The following is a 25,872-nucleotide window of genomic DNA, read 5'->3' as shown; positions in this document are numbered from 1 at the left end:
CGGCTCCGCGGTGTAGAGGATGGACGAGCTGATGTAGTCCAGGTCGAGCGAACTGAAGGAGAAATCCCTGCAGTTGTTTCTGATGTCCAGTAATGTTTTCCGGTCGTAGGAGATGTAAGCTTCAGTGTTGTGAGTAAATAACGTGACATAAAACATAAAAATAACGAACAAAATGCACAATTGTTTGAGAGCTAATGAAGCAATTAATAATTGCTTACACTTACATAGCACTTTTCTGGACACTCCACTCAAAGTGCTTTACAGGTAATGGGGATCCCCTCCACCACCACCAATGTGCAGCATCCACCCCTACTCTTTTCGAGAAACACCCTGGGATTTTTAACGACCACAGAGAGTCAGGACCTCGGTTTTACATCTCATTCGAAGGACGGCACCTGTTTACAGTATAGTGTCCCCGTCACTATACTGGGGCATTAGGACCCACATGGACTGCAGGGTGAGCACCCTCTGCTGGCCCCACTAACACCTCTTCCAGCAGCAACCTTAGTTTTTCCCAGGAGGTCTCTCATCCAGGTACTGACCAGGCTCACACCTGCTTAGCTTCAGTGGGTTGCCAGTTGTGAGTTGCAGGGTGATAATGGCTGCTGGCGTGTTGTGCTTTGTTGTGCTTAATATGAAATTTGTAATTTTTTCTAAACTGTCAATGAAATTATTTTGTTACTGAGATTTAAGAACCGGTCTGAGAAATTGGGACCGCAGTTCCCTTTTAAGCCAAATCGTGTGATAAAATACTCCATTAACCTTTCAATATGCTTACTTCTTGGGTGAAAGTGAAAGAGAAGAGTTAAAGTAAATTATTAACTGTAATAATTAAAGATTTACCTGCTGAAAGAAAGCCAAAAGAATACTTAATATTCCTTAGGAAAACAATAAGTAGCAATCAATGAACTGGGCATTCTTCACTTTGGAGGTTTAATAATTCCTTTTAGACTGCACAATCATTTTAATTTGAGATCACATTTAAAATATAAAAATAAGTGCAGATGTTAATTATCAACACAGGCAAAGAAAGCATTTTTTACACAAAAAAGTCACGTATTTACCCAGAGGTTTCAACAGCATGACATTTCATTAAATAATGAAGGACGAGTTTTATTGAAGTTCACTATCGGCTGCCGCACTAGGCAGAGGTTTGTGAATGGCAGACTCCATCCCTGGCAGGCTCCTTCTCCTCCGTGTGGCTGTCTCAATCTTCTGGACCAGCTCCACGTCCCAGGGGTGCGTGACAAAGCTGAGCACCACGCCCCCGGCCCCGCTGCCCGCGCGCCCCACGCGCCCCGCCCTGTGCAGGTAATCGGTGAGCGTGGGAGGACAGTCGTAGTTGACCACCAGCTTCACCCTCTGGGTGTCCAGGCCCCTGGACGCAATGTCAGTGCAGACCAGGACGTCCACCTGGCCTTTCTGAAACATTCTGAAAATACCAGCCCTCCTGGCCGCTGGCATCTGTCCCTGCAGCCTCAGGTGCTTCATGCCCTGCTCCTCCAGCTCGTAGCCCAGCCAGTTCACTGTGGCGGCGCTGTTACAGAACACCAACACCCCCGACCCCTCCTGCTCTGCGGCCACAGCGCTGACGGCCTGCAGCAGCTCCAGCAGCTTGTCGGCGCCCCGCACCTTCGTGAAGGTCTGCTTGACGTGTGGCATCAGGCAGTGCAGACCTCGGCTCTTAACGGTGACAACGCTCCCGAGGTCAGTGACTTGGCCGAGAAGCTCGCCAACGCCCCCCGGGAATGTGGCCCCGATCATCACCAGCTGGGTCCCGCGGTCCAGGCCCGTGGTCTCCAGGGGGCTTGACGCCACCTGCGTCTGCAGCAGAATGTTCTCCACCATCCCCGCGAAGCTCTCGTCGAACAAGGTGTCTGCCTCATCCATGACCAAGTAGCTGAGCTCGCTCAGGTCCACGCAGCGCCTGCGGAGGGCCTTGTACAGGGCCCCTGGGGTGGCGACCAGAAGATCCGGCGGGCCGCAGGAGAAGACCCGTTTAATGCTGCCAACACCTCTGCCCCCGCCCACTGCTCTCACAGCCAGCCCCAGGGGGCTGCACAGGGACTGGGCCACCCCTTTCACCTGCTCAGCCAGTTCCCTGGACGGCACTAGCACCACACACCGAGTCTGGGCTCCCGGTTCACCCTCCCGAGCAGCACTGATCAGCTTCTGGATTACGGGCAGTAAATAGGTCAGTGTTTTTCCACTCCCTGTTTCGGCAGCACAGAGAACGTGGTGGCCGCGCAGTAATTTGGGAATGGTCTCCAGCTGCACAGTGGTGGGATTAACGATACCCATAGCCTGAAGTGTTTCTACTAACTCTGTGCACAGGTGTAAAGACTTAAAGGTTACTTTACTCTTGCCTTCCTCTTTCTCCCCCTTCTGGTCCTCCATGATGAACGGCGGTGCGTCCTGGGTGTTGTTTATGGTAAAATAGTCCCCGAATGACTTCTTGTGTTTCCAGCCTCTGGAAGCAAGGAGAGGCGTCTCAAACTTGCCCAGGGTGTGGCTGGAGGGCTGGCTGAACTGAGGACGTCTGCTGACTACCAGCATCTTGCCGGGTCGGGCCGTAATTACCTTCCGGAACTGTTTGCTTTTCACCTTCTCGACGCTGTCGATGCGTTCTTGCATCCAGCGAGGAACCCGGATTACTGTCTGCTCCGTGCCGCTGTGTGCAATCTTCGACTTGCCTCGGCTCGGGAGGACAGAACAGGGCATGACCCAGCTGGGGCTCCGAGAGCCTCTCATGTAATTCGCCGCTGAACATAACTCTTTAGCTGTCTTAAGCGTCACGGCAGACAAGGTGACGCGAGTCACCCCGAAACAGTACATTTTGAACTGAGACAGAATAGATTTGTTGTGAAAATAAACAATTATCCCAGCACTACATATTAATCTCCCACAGCAGATGACTTCAAAAGTAACAATAACTAGTTGTCACTAAGGTGATCAGCACTATACTAGGTTTTTCATAAACAGTCCTTTAGAACTTCATATAAAATGTCGCATCACTTAGCAGGTAACCATAATACACTACCACTTCGGATAAAAATCACGATTTTCCTTTAGAAAATCAACTCAGAACTGTCCACACGTGTACTTAACTGTACCGTCCGTAGCACTCCGACGCGGCATGATGACGTATACAAGAATGTGTCGCACAGGAAGGATGACATCACTATCCCTCATGTTCCTACAGCTGGTTAATTGTCGGGTAGTAGCCACATCATGGAAACACTGATATTCTGACTATTATTTTGTCCCCTTAGTCTTCCTCATTGAGGTGTACCTGAAACCAGGATTCGTGTGCTTAACTTAGTACAAACCGAGGTATTGTGTTTAACTGGCTTTACTACTAATTTTCTAAACTCGGATCACATTATAACCCTTCCGCTCTGAACTACAGCATGGGCAGGCAGACAGCGTGACCAGCTCAGCCCTGCACTGTACCTCGAAGGGAGCTGCGTGAAAGCGAAGCAGGACTGAGGAGAATTTCTTTGATAAGGTAAAACATTAAACCCCTACTTTCTTATGTGGTTGCTTTGATAGAAGTAGAAAACTACATAGTAAAAAATCTGTAGTGTAACAAGTCATGTAAGTGAGAAATAGTGGTCTTCACCTCCTAGTATTGAACACAAACATTGCTTCCCTTTCTTTCAGTAACTAATATTAACATTCTGAAGAGAACAAGTCTGAGGAAGAGGTGTCATTTCCTTTGACTTGAAGCTGGAGATGCACTTGGATTCTTAAGAGTGAAAGAGAAAAAAGGGTTTTTCGTGCCTTGATGTGAAAGGGAGTAGTGCTGCTGTTGTGTTGTTAATCCCAGGGTGCTCCCTGATTCAGATGGATGTCTTTAAACGTTATATGATGTGTGCTGTAGCTAATCAGGCTTTAGTACTAATAACTCTTTCTCAGTATTTGCTACTTTTTTTCTGCTAAAACTGAAAATGCATCTGACTTCTTCACAGCCCTGTAGAAGGAGGTCTCGAGTCAGACTCAAGACCGTCGTCCAGTGGAATTGGTTAGGAAGTGAGTTCTCAGAAGCATCTTGATAAACAGTTCGGACAGCTGGTTGACATCCTTGTCCCTCTTGCAGATAATGAAAGTAGTCGGGATGCAGCCGACCGTGGGGAGACTCTGCTTCCGGAACAAGCTTGTGCTGGCTCCCATGGTGCGCGTGGGCACCCTGCCCATGCGCCTGCTGGCCCTGGACTATGGTGCAGATATTGTCTACTGTGAGGTGAGGGGGTTTATGTTAACATCCATCTTCTAAGGATGGCACCAAGATTGTTATTATGGGGTAAGTTGGTAAAAGCCATGAGGGCCAATGTGTATGCAGGCATTCATTTAAATGGTTCTGATGTTGCAAAAAGGGAAATCAGGATAACTGAACTTTTTTTGACGCACAAGATGGAATAGTTTTTATGCTCTGGTTGCAGTCTTGCATTATCGGGGTAAATGTGCAAATATGTCCTGTTTTCTAAAGCAGAGTAGTAGAGGATATGTACATGTATAAAGCTAAATACTCTGCAGCTGATAATACAAAATACTACTGTATATTTAGTTGGGGAAAAAAAACAACTCCTGACTTTTTTTGACCTTATTGTATTGTCTTCAAATATTACAAAAGTTTTCGGCAAACACAAAATCTTTATTTAAAAAGTTTCTTGCATAGCACTTAATGATGTAAGCCAAGATGGTGCTTTTATATAATTGAAAATTATTGCTTGGAAGTTGGAGACTGTGTCTGACTGTCATTGCGAAGTGATGTCACAGGGCAGCAAATGACTTGAATCAAGTAGGCTGCTCTTTCATGTTTTTGAAGAGCCATCCATGACTTTAGTTCAAAGAGACAATTGCCTCTTTCCCTCTCTCCTGTTCACAGTGAGGCTGATCCAGAGCCATAAGAGGTTTACATCGGCTGGTGATGACTCAGTGTGTCAGAGTGTCACCCTGCACTGGAGAGAGAGGAGACAAAAGATGAAAACCTCTCTCCGTATTGCCAGAGTCTTATCTGTGTACTCCAGTACCACAGCAATTATAACACTGCTCGACAGTGACCTTGCAGCTATACTATCTCTTGCAAATTGCTGTCCTTGAGAATATTTTGGGAGATTTAAACGATAAATCCATCTCTTCCCTTTATCACAAAGACACAATAGCATCAATACAGAGTAAAAGTTGGTCAAGCAATGCTTCTCCATTTATTAGGCTGGAGAAGGACGAATAGCTAATGTGTATCTCAGGTGTAGCTACTGTGGATGAAGTAGTACAAGTAGGTAGTTGTGTCAGCATGCGTAGGCTGTAAAGGAACAAGTAAAGGTTTATTCCCTGCTGAAAAGCAAAGGAAAGAAACATGACGTTTTGGTTATGGAGCCTTCTTCGGGTGCTTCACACCAGCTCTGCTACCACAAAGGACAGTCACAAGAACAGAAGAAAGGTTGTAAGCAAGAGGAGGCCATATGGCTTGTCTTGCTCTTGTCTTGTTTACTGATAAAAAGATGAAATTCACTTGAAAGTTTCCTGAAAGGAATAGCATGAATGGGTAGCTTGTGCCAGACTCCTGCAACCCTCTGTGTAAAAATGTGCCTTCTATAAGTAGTTTTTAATTGAATTTCACTGTGGTTTACATCTGTGTTCTCTTGTTTATGTTTCACTGTTGATTCTGAATAATTTTACTGTTTAACTCTTTTATAATCAGGAATATTTAAAGTACAACCAAAGTCAGACAGTAAACAGTCTAGCAAAAGTTATACTTTCACCTTGAAACAATGCTATGAAAAAAATTGCTACGTACTTTACCCAAACTAGAAAAAAATGTGTTCTGCCTCTCAGAAAACCCTTTTTCTATCTGAAAACATTGTACTTGTATTTAGAGTTAGAGCAGTGTGATGACTGTGGTATTACTTGGGCCACAGCTGTTTTTCTTTCTCACATTGAGGCATTAACGAACTTGAGATGATGTAGTTAGTGGAGTACCTCAGGGATCTGTTCGAGAACCACTGCTTTTCTGAATTTATATCTATGATCATGATAGTCTGTGAAGTAGTTCTGTTTGCAAATTATACCAAATTAGAAAAGTATCAAGCATTGTAGAAGCTATAAATGAAATTCAAGAAGATTTAGATAAAAATCCAACCTGGACAAACACCTGAATAAAATAGGTTACTTATGAAAATGATGTTGATGTTTATGTTGATACATCATTTACATCTTCTAGACTGTGTGGGTAAGCAAATAATAACATGGAAAGAGTTGTAAAGTTATAATAGTATAATGCACTAGTAAGGCCAAATTTTGTGTGTTGTGTAAAAGTTTGATCATGACATTGTAGAAAAGATATTTGTGCTCTGCACTCAGTCTAGAGAAGAGCAACCAGAGCTTTGGGGGATGTCCTACACCGAGAGACAACTATTCAGAATCCTCAAGGGATCTGAGAACACTGGAAGTGAAAACCACATGGAAGTCCGTTTAAAACTTAGAGCAGGGGGCACGAGCTACCAGCTATGTTGTCTTAAGGTGATACCCTGGCTTCTTACAAGAAACGGCTTGATCAATTGGATCAATAAGCTACAAACTACCAAAAAATTAGATGAGCCAAAAGCCCTCCTCTCATTTGTTCTTCTATATCTAACAGTGCAAAGCAAAGACACACACTGATCCTGTGTTTAACCATGAAAAGTATGGTTTACAATTCTGTTAATGCGGATTTTACATTTTATGATAAATATCTGTGGTTTTTGTTGGCTGTGTCACATGTGTTTTAATTATTTGCTCTTAAAAGAGCTGTGCGTGTTTTCCCATAACTGGAACACAAGTATTAGGAGCTCCTTTGGGATTGACCATTCAAATAATAGTCTTTGCAGCGATTTCCAAATCTGAAGGTGCAAGAAGGCAGGGTGACATTTTCATAACATTTGTTGATGATTTGACATGTAACGTCCTTAGCCTATTTTTAGATGTGCAGACTTGAAATAAGAAGAAAGACAATTGTTTTGTTGCTGCAGGTTTTTTTTTATCCTGAAAGCTAAAGATCTTTACCTCTCATGTTTTCTGAGGGCGTTTGGAGAGAGACTGGCAGCTTTATTGTTAAGACGGCATTAAGACACCATTAGTGCTTTTCTCTTAATGTTTTCCTCCCTATTTAATGAACTCAGTAGAACTGAATCCATTACCCTGTGACTGTGATTGTTAGGATCACTAATTGCTGTTGAAAGAGTGGTGGCATTGTGAGGAGTGGGTATATTATCCTGAGAGAGCCGCCAGCTTGCAGGGAAAGAGCGCTGAAAAAAAAGGTTCCGGGGCCACAGCGATCAGAGATTCTGCTTGAGCTGATAACATTTCAACATCAGGACTGAGCGAGATGCATCTGAAGCATGGTTGGAAGTGAAGGTGGGGGAGGGTGTCTGTCGCTGAGTGGTAGAAGTGTTCTGCAGGGTTAGTAGTGCTTTTTCGGTAGGAATTTGGGGTGCCAGATAAAGTCACAACAGCATACATTTTTTGTTTGTTTTTAAATTGTTCCTTTTCTCGGCTGTTCTGGATATAGTTGTTTTCTATTTGCTACGTAGACTGACTATCCATCTGCAGATGATCACACACAGCAAAGGGAGCAGAGCCAAGCACACAGAGGCTGTGAGAGTGCAGGGCTGTCAGTCAAAGCTGTTGGGTTTTTATTTTGGTGTAGGTCTGTGGACATTCATGGTACAGATTGATTTGGTTTACATAGATGACTATAAGGAATCAAGGCCCATGTCTTATCTCCTCTGTTTTTCTAGTGGAGCTAGATGAGGAGGTGAAGGCTCCCTTCAGGTGTGCTCATCGGTGCAGGGCGTCCCCCGGAAAGTGTAGCTCAGCACAGTAGAGGGGGTAGTGGCAGTCTCTGAGCAATCTTTGTTGGGTGGTGTTGTCAGCTGATCAGCAGTTTTTCTTTCCCCTCAACAGGAGCTGATTGATATCAAAATGCTGCAGTGCCGCAGGGTGGAGAACGGTGCGTATCCCTTTTGTCAGAACAGAGTACATCTCAGTGTTGGGAAGCAGCTGACTTGTCCCAGATCTGAAAAACTGCATGCCTCCATCACTCCTGAAAATGTTTGAAAACATTCCAGTTACAAAAGGCCCTCTTTTAACAAACCCGGTTTCAACACAATGCGACACTCAGAAGGAAAGAAAATATGGGCTGTTGTTACCATATGGGTCTGAGAACCCAAATCAGCTCTTTACCCTTTTCAGAAGTGCCAGTTCAATCTCTAAACAAAATAAAACTTTAGCTTTTCGATAGACTTTAAACTAGCATCATGACATTATCCTGTGTCAGGTATCAACCTGAATAGTTCTGTAAGAGCACAGGTTTGTACAGCTTGCTGAGCAGTGAACTAGAAGTCAGCTCCCAGCCTGGTGGTCAGCCCTGGCCTGACAGTGCTTGGGTGTGGGGCTGAGCCCTCACAGAGCCTGGTGGTCAACTCCCTGCATGCCAGTGAGCTCCTGGCCTGACAGTGGCTACAAGGGTGTGGGGCTGAGCACTTGCAAGCCTTGCGGTCAGCCCTGGCCTGACAGTGGCTGTGGGGGTTCAGCAGAGGCCAAGCCTGGTGCAGGAGCTGACCCTCCTGTCTGCCTGCTCTCTTGCCCACACAGAAGTGTTGGAGACAGTGGACTTTGTGGCTCCAGATGAGAAGGTGGTCTTCAGGACCTGCCAGCGGGAAAAAGAGCATGTGGTTTTCCAGATGGTAAGGGCAAATCCAGCTTTGGGACAGTCAGCCAATCAGCCAGTCAATTAATCAGCCAATCAATTATGCATTTCTTAAAATGTAGGAAAGGAAAAGCATTTTTAGGCATTCAGCGTCTGAATAGACGCAGCTGAAATTCTTTAAACGCTGACCTCTTAATAAAGCAAGGCTTTGCCTGCATTTCCCTGCTGACCCCGCTGGAGCAAGACTGTTTAATTATAATAATTAATAATAATTGCTTACACTTATATAGCGCTTTTCTGGACACTCCACTCAAAGCGCTTTACAGGTAATGGGGACTCCCCTCCACCACCACCAATGTGCAGCATCCACCTGGATGATGCGACGGCAGCCATAGTGCGCCAGAACGCTCACCACACATCAGCTATCAGTGGGGAGGAGAGCAGAGTAATGTAGCCAATTCATAGAGGGGGATTATTAGGAGGCCATGATTAGTAAGGGCCAATTGGAAATTTGGCCAGGACACCGGGGTACACCCCTACTCTTTTCGAGAAGCGCCCTGGGATTTTTAATGACCACAGAGAGTCAGGACCTCGGTTTTACGTCTCATCCGAAGGACGGCGCCTGTTTACAGTATAGTGTCCCCATCACTATACTGGGGCATTAGGACCCACATGGACCACAGGGTGAGCGCCCCCTGCTGGCCCCACTAACACCTCTTCCAGCAGCAACCTTAGTCTTTCCCAGGAGGTCTCCCATCCAGGTACTGACCAGGCTCACACCTGCTTAGCTTCAGTGGGTTGCCAGTTGTGAGTTGCAGGGTGATATGGCTGCTGGCTAACTGTGTTTGTGCTCACTGTGTCAGCTCTCTGCTAATGCACTGCTGGGCAACGTTCACACAATAAACATTTGTAAACAAAGTCCTTCAGATGGGACTGGATTGTTCCAGACCTCACTGAGCTCCATTGCTCTATCTTCGGCAGCTCAAGGTGCCCAAACTAAGGCAAGCTGAGTCTTTTATTATTTATAAATGATTGATAAATGCTTTCTGCTGTTTGCTTCTTCTGGTAAGCAAACCCCCCCCCCCCCCCCCATCTCTGCCAGTATTTTCTCTTAAATTAGAGCTGACTTGCTGGCATCACCTTGTTGCCGTGGTGACGCAGGCGCCAGCAGCATGGTGCTCCAGAGTGATGCCCCTCTCACTGGTTCGCTGCAGGTCCAGGGAGAGGAGAAAGAAGAACCACTTTCTGAACTGTCGTGTTCAGGGTGGATGAAACAAAAATGTGTAACTAAAGCATACATGTACCTTTTACAAGCTTAATAAAAAAACAGTGCAAGATTACTGTGTAAAACTGTGAAATTGATCAAATGAATGCAAAAACAGAAATGTTTCTCAGTGCATCGAGTTGCAGTTCATATTTGATGCCACATATACTATCGGACATGTAGAATTATTTTAAATTCTGAACAGTACCTAGACACCATGTAATTTACTCGTGACAGTCTGTTTGGATAAAGGGTTAACTTTAAAAAGTGATTTTGATTAAGTGTTTTTACAGTGCATATTTCTATAATTTATATTTGTGGTCTGCCAATCAGATTGCATGTTTTTATTAATTCTGTACATTTATTCAAGCACAATGTTCATTTTATGTATTATACTTCTGTTTTAATCTAAATTTTAGCTAAATTCAAAATTGTACTTAAAGGGGAATTATATTCCCAATTTTAGACCAGTTATTAAACCTTATATTAAAAAAATATGTATTTTTAAATAATAATTGAGTGTATTGCAAAATCTTAAAAATTCCCAATTCAGCACTAAATCATCTATTTTGTGATGTTAATTGGAGGTTTTACATTATTATGTACATTTTAATTTCACAGTGGATTGGAATGCACTCACCAATGCTGATTCTTTATAACCTGGAAAAAATAAAAATAGCGTTGCAGTTCCCCTTTAAAATTGCTGGTCTGACAGGCAAAGCACGAGCACAGATCTCAAAGTCCTAGAAGCCAGACGATGAACTGGTCTCTCCCGACAATGTTGTTCACTTGCAGGATGTTGAAGTAGATCTTCATGATGGTGTCCTGAATTCATTTTTTAATTCTAATTTGGCAATCCATTGGAAATGTTGACCTGTTTTTAGGTTGCGACCCTCATTTTAAGAAATGTCAGTTCAGAGCAGGGTTTTGTAGTCCTGGAGTGCACCGCCGCATTCCTTTTCATAGGTCACCCTTAATCACCTGTGCTGTAAAGTCCAGGAACCAGACAGAGTGGTCCGCGTTGGACTGCAGCAGCTGTGTGCAGGCAGTGGAAACCAGGAGGATACTTCAGTCAGAGGCAGAGCTAGGAGCAGGGCTGGCTGTGGAGCGGAGGGGGAGTCCTGTGCTGCTCTTTTCCAGCCCTGTGTGCTGTCTGTCTGTCTTTCAGGGCACAGCTGACCCACAGAGAGCTCTGCGAGTGGCCCAGCTTGTGTGAGTCCTCGATCGTCGTCCTCTGCAGCCCCCCGTACCCCCACACCTCGCAGCTGGACTCTCGATCCAGTCCTCTGGCCTGCCAACTCCTCGTCATCTCACTGACTTTACTCGGGTTCCACACGAGCCTTAGGCCTCTGGTCGAACTGGAGTTCGGCAGTGGAGGGGTTTTTAAGGACTTGTGAGCTACGTAGCTCTTGCCTCTGTGTGCTGTAATTTAAAACATGGAAAGAGTTAATGCTGTCCAATTAATTAGTTAAATAAAAAAGGTTGGTTTGGAGCTGCATTCCTAAACCGGTTGTGCATACGGACGTTAGTCGGTATACCATGATATTTTGGAAAGGCCACATAAAAGAAAAATGAATAAAGTGCTCCACAGTAATACCAGTGGTAATCAACCAGATGCCAGATAAGGAGCTGGATTAAGTTGTTCTTATTCAAGTCAGGGAGTAAATTGCTGTAAATTTCTCAGCTTTTCTAACTTCTGAAGAGTATTTTACCCAATTCACCTCTTTGAACTCTCCTCTTCCATGGGTGTGGCCAATGACTCGTTCCTCTCTCTGTGTTTTTCTTCTTGAAAGCGAGAATGACGTAGCTGGAATCGACGTGAACATGGGCTGTCCGAAGGAGTACTCTACAAAGGTGAGAGACGGGACACACTGTTCAGCTGGCCAGCTGTCACGGAGATCAGATTCCCCAGCTAGGGCTCTGCCCCCAGCGCACTGGTCGGTACTGACGGGGGCTCTGCCCTCAGAGCACTGGTCACTACTGGCACCGACAGGGGCTCTGCCCCCAGCGCACTGGTCGGTACTGGCACCGACAGGGGCTCTGCCCCCAGCGCACTGGTCGGTACTGGCACCGACAGGGGCTCTGCCCCCAGCGCACTGGTCGGTACTGACACCGACGGGCTCCAGCAGCCAGAGCAGTCTGAAGCTTGTTGTTCCTGAGTTGTGGGCCTGTTGGCAGGTTGGATAAAGGATGTCTGTGGCCCAGTGGAAAATGACTGCAGAGAGAGTCCAGCAGGGTGCCCTCTTCCCTGTTTGCCTGCTCTCTCCCTCTCCTTGTCTTCACTTTTTTGCAGTTATTTACAGTGGATAAGCTGATTTGTCTCTTTTATTTTTCAAATTTATTTTTTTCCTGCTTCACCTTATTTGTTTCACCTTTGTGATTTCTTTTGTTACTCCAGTTTAAGCTTGAAACCGTGTTCAGCATTGAAAATGGCATCTGTGTGCTCTTTTATTAACTCTGCCAATATTTGATTAGTTGAACACAAAGCAAGGGAGAAATAAAACTACAAAGCAAATTTTCCCACGATAAGGACTGGCGTGTTGTATAAACACACGTTGTCCTCTGTGTGTGCTGTTGGACACTGAGCCGCACTCGGGCTGCATCTGCTGTGTTGTGCGACTCTGTTTACAACACGGTTTTCTTTTCCTGCCATGTTTCCGCTTTTCCTTATTGTGGTGAGCAGCTGCTGCCCATACAGGTCTGTCGCTCTTTGTCTTAAACCACCATGTAGCTTTCGTTTCCATCCCCATCCTGAACAATCTGGCCTCTAGGACAAAACCTGATGAAAACAAATCCTGCACTGTAATAGGTGTGTTTTTTAGAGCTTTTTGTGAAAGCGATTGTGGTCTTAATGGGTTTTTACCTCATTCTTAGCTTTTGAAATTGCTTTCATCTAATGCTCTTTTCACAAAGATGACCTGTTTTGTAGGAATTGACCTGAGGTATGTTCTTTCTTTGCAATTTCCGTGCAAATTGCCAGAGATGTGATAAAAATCACATTTTTCCTTTCATTTCACCCAGCTTATAAAGTTACTTGTTTTTTCAGAATTATCCAGGAAGCTTTTCTTCATCAGACCAGAGCTTTAACTGCAGCCTATGACCTTTTTATACTGCAGCCTCCTCCACATGTCAGCAATTTTAATTTAAAACCTCAGTGCTGAAAAGCAGATTTTGCTGGCGAGCATACTTTCTCTATGATTACTATAGCCAGATTTACTGACAGTTTTCGCCCCGGGCTCCCTGTCTAAGAGAGACAGACCCTGTTGTAGGATGTATAGGTGTGTGGCCTGTAGACCTGAATTCAGCTCATCCACTATTCCTAGTTCGTGAAATCAGGTTTCCACTAGGAGGAAGCACGAAGCAAGAACAACCGCTGCCATCAAGCACAGAGTGTGTGAGTTGTGATTTAACCTGGGCCTGCATCAGGTCTCAGGCTGTGTGCTTCAGTGCTGATGCCTTTAATTGTGTTTATTTTGTAGGGTGGCATGGGGGCAGCGCTGCTCTCAGACCCGGACAAGATAGAGGCCGTAAGTATCTCCGAGGTGTCCTGCTGGATTTTCTGTCACTCTGAACTCACACACGGTACCCACTCCCACTCAGGAGTGACACTCATTTCCCAGAGGTTCTGTCTCGGGGAGATCAGAGAGCTTTGGTGTCTCACAGTCTTTATTTCACCTCATGATTGAGTGCAAAGGCTGGGAGGATAGCTTAAGAGACCAGTCTGTTATATGAAGCATTACTTTTTCACAATAAATAACAGGAATGAGGCATGGCCCCAGTCTTCTTGTAATCTTTTCAGAGTTTAATTCTGAGAAGAAGCCATCTTTAAAAGATAAACACAGAGGAAAACCTGACTAATTTCTGAAATTTCTGGCTAGGATTAATTCAGCCACCTGCACCCCCTCAGGCCTGAATGACCGATCTCCTTCATCTCCTGTTTATATGTTTGTTGTCCTAAACCATAACACAAGTGTTCTGATCAGTTCAGAGTCAATGAGCAGTGAGGCAGAGAGCAGTGTGGCGCGAGGGAGGTAGTCTGGTGAGAAGGAGGCTGTGAGGCAGAGGGCAGTGTGGAGAGAGGGAGGCAGTGAGGCAGAGGGCAGTGTAGTGAGAGGGAGGCAGTGAGGCAGAGAGCAGGGTGATGAGAGGGAGGCAGTGAGGCAGAGAGTGGTGTGATGAGAGGGAGGCAGTGAGGCAGAGAGTGGTGTGATGAGAGGGAGGCAGTGAGGCAGAGAGTGGTGTGGAGAGAGGGAGGCAGAGGGCAGTGTGGAGAGAGGGAGGCAGTGAGGCAGAGGGCAGTGTGGTGAGAGGGAGGCAGTGAGGCAGAGGGCAGTGTGGAGAGAGGGAGGCAGTGAGGCAGAGGGCAGTGTGGTGAGAGGGAGGCAGTGAGGCAGAGGGCAGTGTGATGAGAGGGAGGCAGTGAGGCAGAGGGCAGTGTGATGAGAGGGAGGCAGTGAAGTATAGAGCAATGTGATGAGAGTGAGGCTATGAGTCTGTCGCTGCTGTTGCTAATGAGAGCAGTATGGCCTTTTGATGCCAGAGCAATGACAGCTTTTGGGAGCTCGGGCCTGCCCTCCCTTTGCAGCAGTCATCACAGAGCTCTCCACTCCAGCTGTTAACCACTTACTCACTAATTATTGCAGGCTTTTTAATTAGTTATGCTAAGTGCTTTTTTTCAGTTCTTTCCAGCTTGTGTGCTAATTTGGGGGCCTGCTCTCCTGCAGGAAGACCTGCTCAGTGTGAGTGAGGGCGCTGTGCACTCCTGCAGAGCTGAGCCATCAGGGGAAACTCTAAAGCCCTGCAGAGGCAGCTGTGACACACCAGTCGTGAAGCTTTAACAGAGCTGTAAACATCGCCGCTGCAATTCCAAAATATCTTGATTCAGTAAATTAGCAGTTCTGAATCAAGTACTTAAATGGATATAGTTTACACGTTGATTCGAAACGAGTAGTGCTGGTGTGTTCTGAACAATCTGTGTCTTAATGCAGAGAGCACTTCAAGCACCTCTCAGCAACACGGAATGTTTTGTTAAGGTGCTCTTTGAAAATGTGCTGCACAGCCTGATGCTTGTGAACCTATTAAATCACACATTTCATTTGCTGGGTCGTCAGCCGCTGAAGCAAATTGATTTTGCGCAGCTGGAGGAAGGAACACTTGATTATTTACACATATGAGTTTATGAATAGCAGGCAGCACAGCGTAGTGACTTCCCCCTTTGACAAAGGGGCACTAATGTGCTCAGTTCTCACTGACTCACAGGTTTAGCAGCACGAGTCATGGCCAAAGCGGTTGGAGGAAGAGGCTTTAAAATTAGTCTTCCTTCAGTTCCTGACCTCTATCAGCGCTGATGCCGAGTGGCTGGGGTCCGCTCTCAGGGGGCACGCAGTGTGGGTGTGGGTGCGGACTGAGTCAATTACAGTGTTTTTCAGGACTGGGACCGTCTACTGGGATTTCCTTCTCTCTTTTTATCGGTTCTGTCCTCTGGTTTGCTTACAAGTATAAGTACAGAACTTACAGAGCAGTGTTCAGCTGAAACTGCGATTAACAAGATCTCCCAGTGAACACAGCTGACAGACTAATATGAGAGAGATGAATGGTCTCTCTCCAGAGGTAAAACATTGCATGTGTGGGCTGCTCACGGAGAAGATAAAATAAGCTTTGTGTGTTTCATTACCTTAATCTGATCACACTGTCCTCTAATGTTACATTGACAAAGCACAATTCAGCCAAAGTGACTCATTCTTTTTTGAATTAACAAATTATTTTTTTTAAAGAAAACATCTCTTCCTAAGTTTTTTCAAGGTCTCTTCTTTCTTCCAAAGTGAATTTTGGATGTTTCTTTAGCCGGGCTGGCAATATCTCACTTTCAGCTACAATTAAATTCTTTTCTAAGAGTCGGTTTTCAAAGCACAGTGTTGTTCCAGGTATCGCTTGCTTCTGGGTGATCTTCCATGTGCTTCAGCGATCTAAAATCAATGGTGTTAGGCCAGTCTGGGCATCATCTACATCAACAAAGCCATCACACCTATTTACCTAGCCTTTATCTTATGGACAGGCTGTTGTCAGAGGCATCCATAAATGAAAGCTGCTGCAGGGACCATTATCATATCAACAAAGCTGCTGGACGTAGTGAAACAGGGAGCAAAGGGTTTTGCCTTCTGCTCTTTGTTCTGGTGAAGGCCGTTTAGTTGTACAGTTATAATATAATAATTGCTTACACTTACATAGCGCTTTTCTGGACACTCCACTCAATGGTAATGGTAATGGGGACTCCCCTCCACCACCACCAATGTGCAGCATCCAACCTTCAGAAGTTCATTTGTTTGGCTGCAGGCAAGTTTTATGCAAATAGTTCCTTTTCCTCTGGAATGCAGTTTGAATGTTTCAGTTTCTCAAGGAGTAAAATGTGCCAATGCTTGTTTTTGTTCCTAAGGGCTGTGAATTCTGGGTCTGTATAAAGGCTCCTCAGATATCTTCATCTTAACCTGCATCTGTCTGGTGACCAGAGCGCCTCGTATGAACCTGGTCACTCAGACTCCCAGAGCTGGCATTGCCACCTGCATAGTAGCTGTGTCACAGGAATGGGTTCAGGCTAGCTGCTCTTGTTGACTTACTACTGCAGGAAGAACACAGTACTTCTACATTGAAAGTAAATATTCCAGAGGACAAAGTGGCCCTCTGCCCCAGTACGGTTGGAGGAGGGTGCTGTGAGGCTCACTCCTTAAGAAGGCTCCGTGGCCGAAATGTTGTGTTTTCTTTCTTCTCTTTTCACCATGGAATAAACCTATTACCTGTTCCTTTGCAGCCTACGCTTGCTGATGTGGCTACCCACCTTATTTACAGCAACACCATCTCAATGCATTGCAGCTGACTGACCTCTGGGGCCTCAGGCGGAGGAGGAGAGGTTGATGTTATTCGGAAATTAGGGATCTGTTTCCGTTTGTGTCCAGTGTTTGTTCCCCCTGCTTTAAGGCAGTGACCCCTGACCCCTCGGGGCAGATGATGTCATTCTGCTCTCTCCTCAGACTGCAGGGGGAGCTGAATACTGAAGGAACCATTCAGTACCTTTCTCTCTTGTTCTTCTTCCAGATTCTGCGCTCCCTTGTCAAAGGCGTTTCAAAACCTGTCACCTGCAAAATTCGCATCCTGCCTTCGGTAAGTTGCCACATGTCAACTCTGCTGGGAATCAGCCACCCAGGCCAGGCTGTGGGGGGGGTAGATCTCTCTGCTGGGTCTCTGTGGGGGGACAAATCTCTGTGTAGGGTCTATGGGTCAGGCTGTAGGGGGACAGATCTCTCTGCTGGGTCTACGGGTTAAGCTGTGGAGGGGCAGATCTCTGTGCTGGGTCTACGGGCCAGGTTGTGGGGGGACAGATCTCTCTGCTGGGTATCTGTAGGGGGACAAATCTCTGTGCTGGATCTGTGGGGGGACAGATCTCTGTGCTAGGTCTACGGGTCAGGCTGTGGAGGGCAGCAGATCTCTGCGCTGGGTCTACGGGCCAGGATGTGGGGGAACAGATCTCTGTGCTGGGTCTACAGGCCAGGCTGTGGGGGGACAGATTTTTGTGCTGGGTTTACGGGTCAGGCAGTGGAGGGCAGCAGATCTCTGTGCTGGGTCTACGGGTCAGGCTGTGGGGGGACAGATCTCTGTGCTGGGTCTATGGGCCCAAGTCTTCTCCCAGGCTTCCAGCTCTCACTCTGTTGGTTAGTGTTAGTGAAGCATTTCTAAATCTGCTACCTTATTTCATCCTGTTTTCCTCCTTTAATTGCTTCTAAATGGATTTGTCTGTGTGCATTTCTGGCTTCCAAAAGAGTTGCTGCTTACCAGGGTGTTAGTCAGGGGAGACAAATAATTAAAATCTGGCAGCCATGCCTGAAACCTACGGCAGCAGACTGATTCACTGTGTAGTTGAGCAGAGCTGTTCTGCTGTGTGTGCAGCTTGGGCTGCAGGAGTAAGAACTGCTTTCATTTCTGTGTGATCCAGAAAACATGCAATGTGGGACCCCCTCTTCTCTTCTAAGCGATAGAATCTTCAGTCTGTGACTAATGATTGTCTTTGGGGAAGTGTTCTCCGTTAATTAAAGCTTCTAATTAAAGAAAATAGATGCTGAGATTTAAAAATGGGTGAAGAAGTGTTCTCTTTCATACATAGCTTAGAATCCCCAGTTTTCTTTAACATGGTTGCCTCCTGGCATGGTCAGCCTTTCTGAGCTCAGCAACATCTTCTCCAGAGTGCTGTGTTTTGGACTGACCGACCTGGAGTTCTCTGTGGCCTGACGGGGCCTCTTCAGCTCGAGGAGTCTCCCAGCACAGCAGACACTGAGACAGGCTGATACCAGAGACTGATGATTCCCTTCAGGCTGGGCTTCATTTTAATGAATCAGTTTATTTTCCTTGCGGAGCTTTAAAGATGAACATGTCAATTGGAGAAGGCGACAATGATAACAGTTTACACATTAACAAAGCTGAAAATCCCATCACATTCCTCTTCTTTTGTTGACACTCAGTCATTCTGTTGGACGAGAGAATGATCATCAGAGAAATCAATTTGCTCTTCAATTTGAAATAGTTCCATCCTGCATGGCATTTTGCCTTTTGTTTCTGTGAATTTCTTGGCTTTATGAATAAGCTGGGAATTGTTTTTACTGTGTAATTTTGGGAATTTTTAAATTTATTGTAAAATAACTAGGTAAATTTAAGTAGTATTTTTTTAGCCTAAACACTTTAGTTAGGAAACAGATTGTACAACAACATGACACCACTCTTATTGCTGGGGATTTAGAGTCTGCTAGTATAAGTCATTCAAGCTGTTCAAGTGAGCAGTCAAGGCTGTGCATGGCACAGATTAATCAAATTGAATTTCCCTTTTAGGGGTTGATTGGTGTGCTGTGGGGCAGTTTCACACCCTTGCTGTTGTGCGGGTGACAGACAGGCTGGGCAGCAGGTAGTGGGCGGCTGACTGACCGGCTGTTTTCTGCCTCTCAGCTGGAAGACACAGTGAGCCTGGCTCAGCGGATCGAGAAGACTGGTGTGGCGGCCATCGCTGTCCATGGCAGGTACCTGGCACTGCTGCCATATGGCCTGTGGCTGCTTTGATAGAGGACCATCTGTCCCATTTCCGATATAGTAGACCCATATTTTAAGCCTGTACTGGGCCTCTGGTCCCTTTTCATCTTGGGTAAATTGTGTCCCCACATGGGACCAGTGCTGCAGTCAGTGTTTTGCAGGTGTGCTGAAGAGCTGCAGTGTCCTCCCCCTCCCTGTCTGCCTGCCAATTTGGGCATTGCGTAGGGGAGGGATGGGGAAAGAGGGGTCCTGCTTTTCATCACAGCTCCTTTTCCTCTCAGGAAGAAAGAGGAGCGACCCCAGCACCCTGTGCACTGTGACGTCATCGAGGCTGTGACCAAGGCGCTGTCCATTCCTGTCATTGCCAAGTAAGTCCTGGGCAGGGACACAGCCCACGAGTGTCTGGATGAGCTCATGTAATAGAAACATGTCAGGATCCTTCTAATTTTATTGGTGACACTTATTTTGTTAGCTGGCACTTATTATCCAAAACTGACTTCTTATTTGAGAGATTCACTGATAAGCGCAGCTGGCTGTGGTTCGTAGGAGAGTGTGAGCACATTGGGCTGTGATTCACTGGTGTCATGTGTCATGTATGAGCGTGAGCGCAGCTGGCTGTGATTCACTGGTGTCATGTGTGAAAGTTTGCGCAGCTGGCTGTGATTCACTGGTGTCATGTGTGAAAGTTCGCGCAGCTGGCTGTGATTCACTGGTGTCATGTGTGAAAGTTCGCGCAGCCGGATGTGATTCACTGGTGTCATGTGTGACCGTGAGCGCAGCTGGATGTGATTCATTGGTGTGAGTGACCATGTGCGCAGCCGGATGTGATTCAGTGGTGTCACGTGTGACCGTGAGCGCAGCCGGATGTGATTCACTGGTGTGCGTGACCGTGAGCGCAGCCGGATGTGATTCACTGGTGTGCGTGACCGTGAGCGCAGCCGGATGTGATTCACTGGTGTGCGTGACCGTGAGCGCAGCCGGATGTGATTCAGTGGTGTCACGTGTGACCGTGAGCGCAGCCTGATGTGATTCACTGGTGTGCGTGACCGTGAGCGCAGCCGGATGTGATTCACTGGTGTGCGTGACCGTGAGCGCAGTCGGATGTGATTCACTGGTGTGCGTGACCGTGAGCGCAGCCGGATGTGATTCACTGGTGTGCGTGACCGTGAGCGCAGCCGGATGTGATTCACTGGTGTGCGTGACCGTGAGCGCAGACGGATGTGATTCAGTGGTGTCACGTGTGACCATGTGCGCAGCCGGATGTGATTCACTGGTGTCATGTGTGACCGTGAGCGCAGCCGGATGTGATTCACTGGTGTGCGTGACCGTGAGCGCAGCCGGATGTGATTCAGTGGTGTCACGTGTGACCGTGAGCGCAGCCGGATGTGATTCACTGGTGTGCGTGACCGTGAGCGCAGCCGGATGTGATTCACTGGTGTGCGTGACCGTGAGCGCAGCCGGATGTGATTCACTGGTGTGCGTGACCGTGAGCGCAGCCGGATGTGATTCACTGGTGTGCGTGACCGTGAGCGCAGCCGGATGTGATTCACTGGTGTGCGTGACCGTGAGCGCAGACGGATGTGATTCAGTGGTGTCACGTGTGACCATGTGCGCAGCCGGATGTGATTCAGTGGTGTCATGTGTGACCGTGACCGCAGCCGGATGTGATTCACTGGTGTGAGTGACCGTGAGCGCAGCCAGATGTGATTCAGTGGTGTCACGTGTGACCGTGAGCGCAGCCGGATGTGATTCACTGGTGTGCGTGACCGTGAGCGCAGCCGGATGTGATTCACTGGTGTGCGTGACCGTGAGCGCAGACGGATGTGATTCACTGGTGTTCTGCGTGACCGTGAGCGCAGACGGATGTGATTCACTGGTGTTCTGCGTGACCGTGAGCACAGACGGATGTGATTCACTGGTGTTCTGCGTGACCGTGAGCGCAGACGGATGTGATTCACTGGTGTACGTGACCGTGAGCGCAGCCGGATGTGATTCACTGGTGTGCGTGACCGTGAGTGCAGCCGGATGTGATTCACTGGTGTGCGTGACCGTGAGCGCAGCCGGATGTGATTCACTGGTGTGCGTGACCGTGAGCGCAGCCGGATGTGATTCACTGGTGTGCGTGACCGTGAGCGCAGCCGGATGTGATTCACTGGTGTGCGTGACCGTGAGCGCAGCCGGATGTGATTCACTGGTGTGCGTGACCGTGAGCGCAGCCGGATGTGATTCACTGGTGTGCGTGACCGTGAGCGCAGCCGGATGTGATTCACTGGTGTTCTGCGTGACCGTGAGCGCAGCCGGATGTGATTCACTGGTGTTCTGCAATACCGTGAGCGCAGCTGGATGTGTATGTGTGTCTGCAGTGGCGGCTCCCTGGATCATGTCCGAGTGCATGCAGACATCGCAGCGTTCCAGGCAGCCACGGGGGCGTCCTCGATCATGCTGGCACGTGCGGCCATGTGGAACCCCTCTGTCTTCCGCAGGGAGGGCAGCCTGCCCCTGGAGGAGGTCATGACGCAGTACCTCCGATATGTGAGTCCTCCTAGGCTGCGCCAGTTACTTGGGTGGCCTGGTACTTTGTCTTTTTCTCTTTAGGATTTGTGATATGTAGAAAGTGATATTGCATAGTTTCTAACACTTAGCTGCGAAATATTTTGTGAGCAGACAGCACTGTGCTCAGATGTCAAGCTCTCCTTTTACCAAGGAGAAAGTTTCTTTGTTGCTTAGCAAGTGGCCAGGTTGTGTCCTGTGTGGCGACAGTGCTGAGCTGCGTTGGGTGTGTCTGCAGGCGGTACGCTACGACAACCATGCCTCCAACACCAAGTACTGCCTGTGCCAGATGTTGAGGGAGAAACTGGAGTCTCCACTGGGGAAGCAGCTGCATGCCGCCCAGACAACCGCAGATATTTGGTGGGTACACCTGTGCCAGCCCGGGCCTCCTGTCCTGTGGCACTGCTGCACTGTTCAGAAGGTCTTATGGTCTTTTTTCATATTTTTCTTATTTAAGGACCTAAGATCACAAACAAGAGGAGACCATAGGGTCCATCAAACCATTAGATTGCATCTTTGGGAATCTTATCCACCCTAAGAAGAAACAGACTTTTAAATAATACTGTAAAATAAAGTCAGTGGGCTGAATAGCCTTCACTCCTGTATAACCTTTTGGTTACCACTGCCCTCCCAGCGGTGTTTTGGTGAGAGTGTCTCAAATGCTAAATGCTTCCCTCTGCTGTTTGCAACCAGCTGTTGTAAAGCAATCCAGACTGCTGGCCTGTAGACTTGTGCAGAGGGGAGATGAACACGAGACCTTGGAAAAGCACATCAAACCCTGCTGATTGAGCCTTCAGCTCTTATCTTCCCCCTGTAGGCATTGAAGGGAGCTAACAGTGTTGATGTTTGGAGAGCTGATTCAATGAGTATGTGTCAGCGGTCCAATCTGGGTCTGCCTGAGAGAAGGGAAGTATCACTAACGCTCCAGCTGGGATGAGAGCTGTGTGTGTGTCTGTGCTGCATCTGGTGGAGCTGAGGCTCGGTCTGTCAGTGCGAGCCGGCACTGGCTCAGGACTGAATACACCCCCACGGCACAAAGGGCGGTGATACTTTCTGAGCTTTTAAAAAAGCAGAAGTCCCGCCAAACACTCTCTCACAGTCAAAGGCTTTACTTTTAGCCCCAGCTGTTTTTGGCTTTCCACACTGGTGAAGTAGCGTTATGGAAACCTGAACCAGCTAAGTAATTCATTCCGCCAAGCGCCTGTGGTGAGCGAGAGCAACGTCAGGGCGGCTTCGGCAGAGACAGCTGTCCTGATGACTGAATTCCTTTGTCTTACCCTCGGGTCCCGTCTGGCCACAGCGAGGTGTTTGGGCTGCAGGACTTCTGGAAGGAGACAGAAGATAGACTTCAGCACCGACAGTCCACTGTCCCAGCCAAGAACCTCAACACAGAGGATCTTTCCGAGGACTCCGACGTCATCAAAATGCCAGTGAAGTTTGACAGGTTTGATTTTTTTTCATACTGTGTGTGAATTAAAGAAATTCTGTTCCTAAATTGATCTGCAGAAAGTCCTCTCTGCTGAGGAGCATCTCATTTGGTGTGTCGTGATCTCAGCAGACCTGGAACTGGCCAGAGGCTGCCACCTAGTGGATAAGTAGATAAGTGCAGAGAAGGTGTGTTCACTTGTTTTTTCACTGAAGTGCAGTGGTGGGCAACAGTCCCTTGTTCTATAGCTTTCTGGAAGACTGAGGTCCCCTTGTGCTCATATTCCAGGAGAGAATACCCTCCTCAGATCACACCCAAGATGTTCCTGCTGGAGTGGAGTCGAAAGGAGAAGCTGCCCCAGCCTGTGTATGAGACGGTGAGACCACATTTTAATTTCTTGCTGGGGAAACTGATAGCAAATCAGTAGTTAAAAATACACTCTTGTGGCTCCAGAGTAGCAGCAGACAGAATTAAGTGGCCTTGTGTTCAGGACTGTTACTCCAGACACAGCAGAGGAAGGCGAGTGTGTTCTTTGTCCAGTGTTTTTGACCTGGGCCAGTGTGGTCCAGCATGGTCCTGCATGTTGTCCAGTGTGTGTGACTTTATCCGGGGTGTGACCTGGGCCAGTGTGGTCCAGTGTGTGAGTAACCAGGCTCTCTTCCTGCAGGTTCAGAGACCTCTGGACAGGTTCTTCTGCTCCACTGTGACGGCGGCTGGCAGGAAGTACAGATCTACTGTGTGGTTAGTGTGCAGGAAGCTAATAATAATTTCTTACACTTCTACAGCACTTTTCTGGACACTCCACTCTCTAGACATTAAGCTTCTCATTACTGTGAGAGATATGCTTCTTTTCCCTTCTTGTGCTCCTCTCCTTTCCTGCTCTTTTTAACCTGCCCCTTTTTCAAGCTGCAGCTGGTCAGCCTGACCCTAACGCTGCCTAACACTGCCCCCCCTCTCCAGGGACAAGTCCAAGAAGCTGGCGGAGCAGGCAGCTGCCATCGTGAGTCTTCGCAGCCTGGGCCTGCCGGAGGGCCGGCTGGGCGAGGCCGACAGCGGCCTGGTCAACAAGAGGAGGCGGGAGGACCCGGCAGGAAGTGATGTCGCCGAGGAGCCCGCTGTCCCCGCCAGCGAGAAGCAGCAGCCCAGCCTGCCGCGGGAGAGGTGAAGCCACCGGCCTGTAGGGGGCACTTCTCCTGCTTCAGTCGCTCAGGGCATCGGGCCGAGGGGCCTGTCCACACACGGCTGCCTGGCTGATTTTATTTTTTTATCTCTGTTTTTAAAGTCCCCTGGAGCAAGGGCAGGACAGATCTGTCTCCCTCCCTCACCAGGGGACCTTAGCAGCTTCTCTGCCTGGAGACTGATTTGGCATCTTAATGGTCACAAACAGCTAAACTTTCCTATTTAATAAAGACTCTTTATTTTACACTGATGAGTGCTGTTGCTTAAAGAAATCGATAAGGCATGACAGTAATGGTGGCAGTGATGCAGCTAATGGCAAGACCAAGGTGACAAGGCTGAGGACAGTGATGGGTTTAGTGACTTGCCTCAGAGAAGACTTTTCTTTAGTAGCTGTAACAGCGGGTTTCTGAGCTGCATCTTCAAGACCGTTTATTTTTTTATACCTTATTTAAATCAATAGCTGGACCACTCTGGCAGAGCCATCAAATTTTGGTGCAAGTGATCTCTGCCAGAGATGCTCATCTTTTATTCTTCTGCCAATAAAATAGTGGAAGAGAAGGAAGAGATTCAGATCTCATCAATCATCTTTCTCATACAATCATACAGGCCATCCTTTTGAAGTTTTAGTCTAGTTATTTGTGAGTGGGTTGGCTTCCGGAAAATTTTAAAAAGTGTTACTATCCAGGCTTCTTTAAGATTCTTTTAGTTTTATTACGGTGTAACTCTGAACAGTGGCACGCAAGAGCATCTAAACATAGGTTTGATTTTCGGTCTGATACAAAACAAATTCCTTATTTGTCACACTTTTTTCATAGCTTCTTAGCAGTGGTGTAAGTGCAGATTTACATAGCCTTCTTTTCTAAGGTATGTTTTTGACAAAGATGTACATATAATCAATTTCAGTTGTTTTAGAAAGGTATGGTGATCTGCATAGAAAATACCCATCTCGTAATTATTATACATCTTAAAGAGCTGCTTAGATATTGTAACCTGGTACCAGATAGAACTCCTTGTAATTATACTTAATTTCAGATACTACTAGATGAGATTAGCATCACATATCCAAAAAGAACGGTCAAGATACATACTTTTAGAAAATTTCCGATCCCCAGCTAATTTTTCAAATCGTATCTCTACCACGGGGTGGCGCTGTGGACCAAACCTAGCGCTTCAGTCCGCTCATAAAGGAAGGTTGTATTGAGTTCTTGGCATCGCAGGTAGGGCAGCAGCTTCTCTCTCTGAGAAAATGACGCCAGACCTGTGGTTAGGAATTTGCGCCTGTGGCTGGAAGGTATCCCGCGGCTGGCAGAGGAAACCTACTCCGTTGGGCCCCTGAGCAAGGACCTTAACCCCAACTGCTCCAGGGGCGCCGTATAAATGGCTGACCCTGCGCTCTGACCCCAAGCTTCTCTCCCTGTCTGTGTGTCTCATAGAGAGCAAATTGGGGTATGTGAAAAAAGACAAATTCCTAATACAATAAATTGTATATGGCTAATAAAGTGATTTCATCTAACTGGATGGAACATTTAGTGTCTTTAATATATTCACATCACCAGTTTAACTGGTATAACTACAGTTTCCCTAGCTGACCATACGTGATCCCAGTCAGTGAATTGAATAATATATTTCCTGTATGAGTTTACAATGTCTGTCCCCGCTAACGGCATACTCAAGATCCTGAATGCCTGCAAATACCAG

The 25,872-nt window shown here is 47.2% G+C and overlaps 2 protein-coding genes and 2 long non-coding RNA genes across 4 annotated transcripts; 1 reads left to right on the top strand and 3 right to left on the bottom strand.

Moving 5' to 3' along the window:
* Positions 1-916: 916 nt before the first annotated feature.
* ddx28 (DEAD (Asp-Glu-Ala-Asp) box polypeptide 28) lies at positions 917-3,140 on the bottom strand. The gene has a single exon (XM_088614385.1). The coding sequence runs from the start codon at positions 2,833-2,835 to the stop codon at positions 1,114-1,116; it is 1,722 nt and encodes a 573-aa protein (XP_088470511.1). The 5' UTR covers positions 2,836-3,140; the 3' UTR covers positions 917-1,113.
* dus2 (dihydrouridine synthase 2) lies at positions 3,139-24,418 on the top strand. The gene is made up of 17 exons (XM_088614386.1): positions 3,139-3,333; positions 3,410-3,508; positions 4,100-4,243; positions 7,945-7,990; positions 8,635-8,726; positions 11,122-11,165; positions 11,747-11,807; positions 13,433-13,480; positions 17,043-17,108; positions 18,939-19,009; positions 19,301-19,387; positions 21,383-21,551; positions 21,808-21,929; positions 22,870-23,013; positions 23,284-23,371; positions 23,663-23,736; positions 23,956-24,418. The coding sequence occupies exons 3-17, from the start codon at positions 4,103-4,105 to the stop codon at positions 24,158-24,160; spliced, it is 1,458 nt and encodes a 485-aa protein (XP_088470512.1). The 5' UTR covers positions 3,139-3,333; positions 3,410-3,508; positions 4,100-4,102; the 3' UTR covers positions 24,161-24,418.
* LOC148644694 (uncharacterized) lies at positions 7,651-10,110 on the bottom strand. Its single transcript, XR_015928755.1, has 2 exons — positions 9,830-10,110; positions 7,651-8,083 (listed from the first exon to the last, which is right to left on the bottom strand). It is a non-coding gene; the product is annotated as an uncharacterized LOC148644694 (long non-coding RNA).
* Positions 10,190-11,802, bottom strand: LOC148644693 (uncharacterized). Its single transcript, XR_015928754.1, has 3 exons — positions 11,675-11,802; positions 10,350-11,375; positions 10,190-10,275 (listed from the first exon to the last, which is right to left on the bottom strand). It is a non-coding gene; the product is annotated as an uncharacterized LOC148644693 (long non-coding RNA).
* Positions 24,419-25,872: the final 1,454 nt, after the last annotated feature.

This window comes from Lepisosteus platostomus, chromosome 20, assembly GCF_059453375.1.
Source record: "Lepisosteus platostomus isolate fLepPlt1 chromosome 20, fLepPlt1.hap1, whole genome shotgun sequence".
Lineage (NCBI taxonomy): Eukaryota > Metazoa > Chordata > Actinopteri > Semionotiformes > Lepisosteidae > Lepisosteus > Lepisosteus platostomus.
The sequence above is the reverse complement of the archived record's forward strand: the minus strand, read 5'-3'. Positions and strand labels throughout refer to the sequence as shown.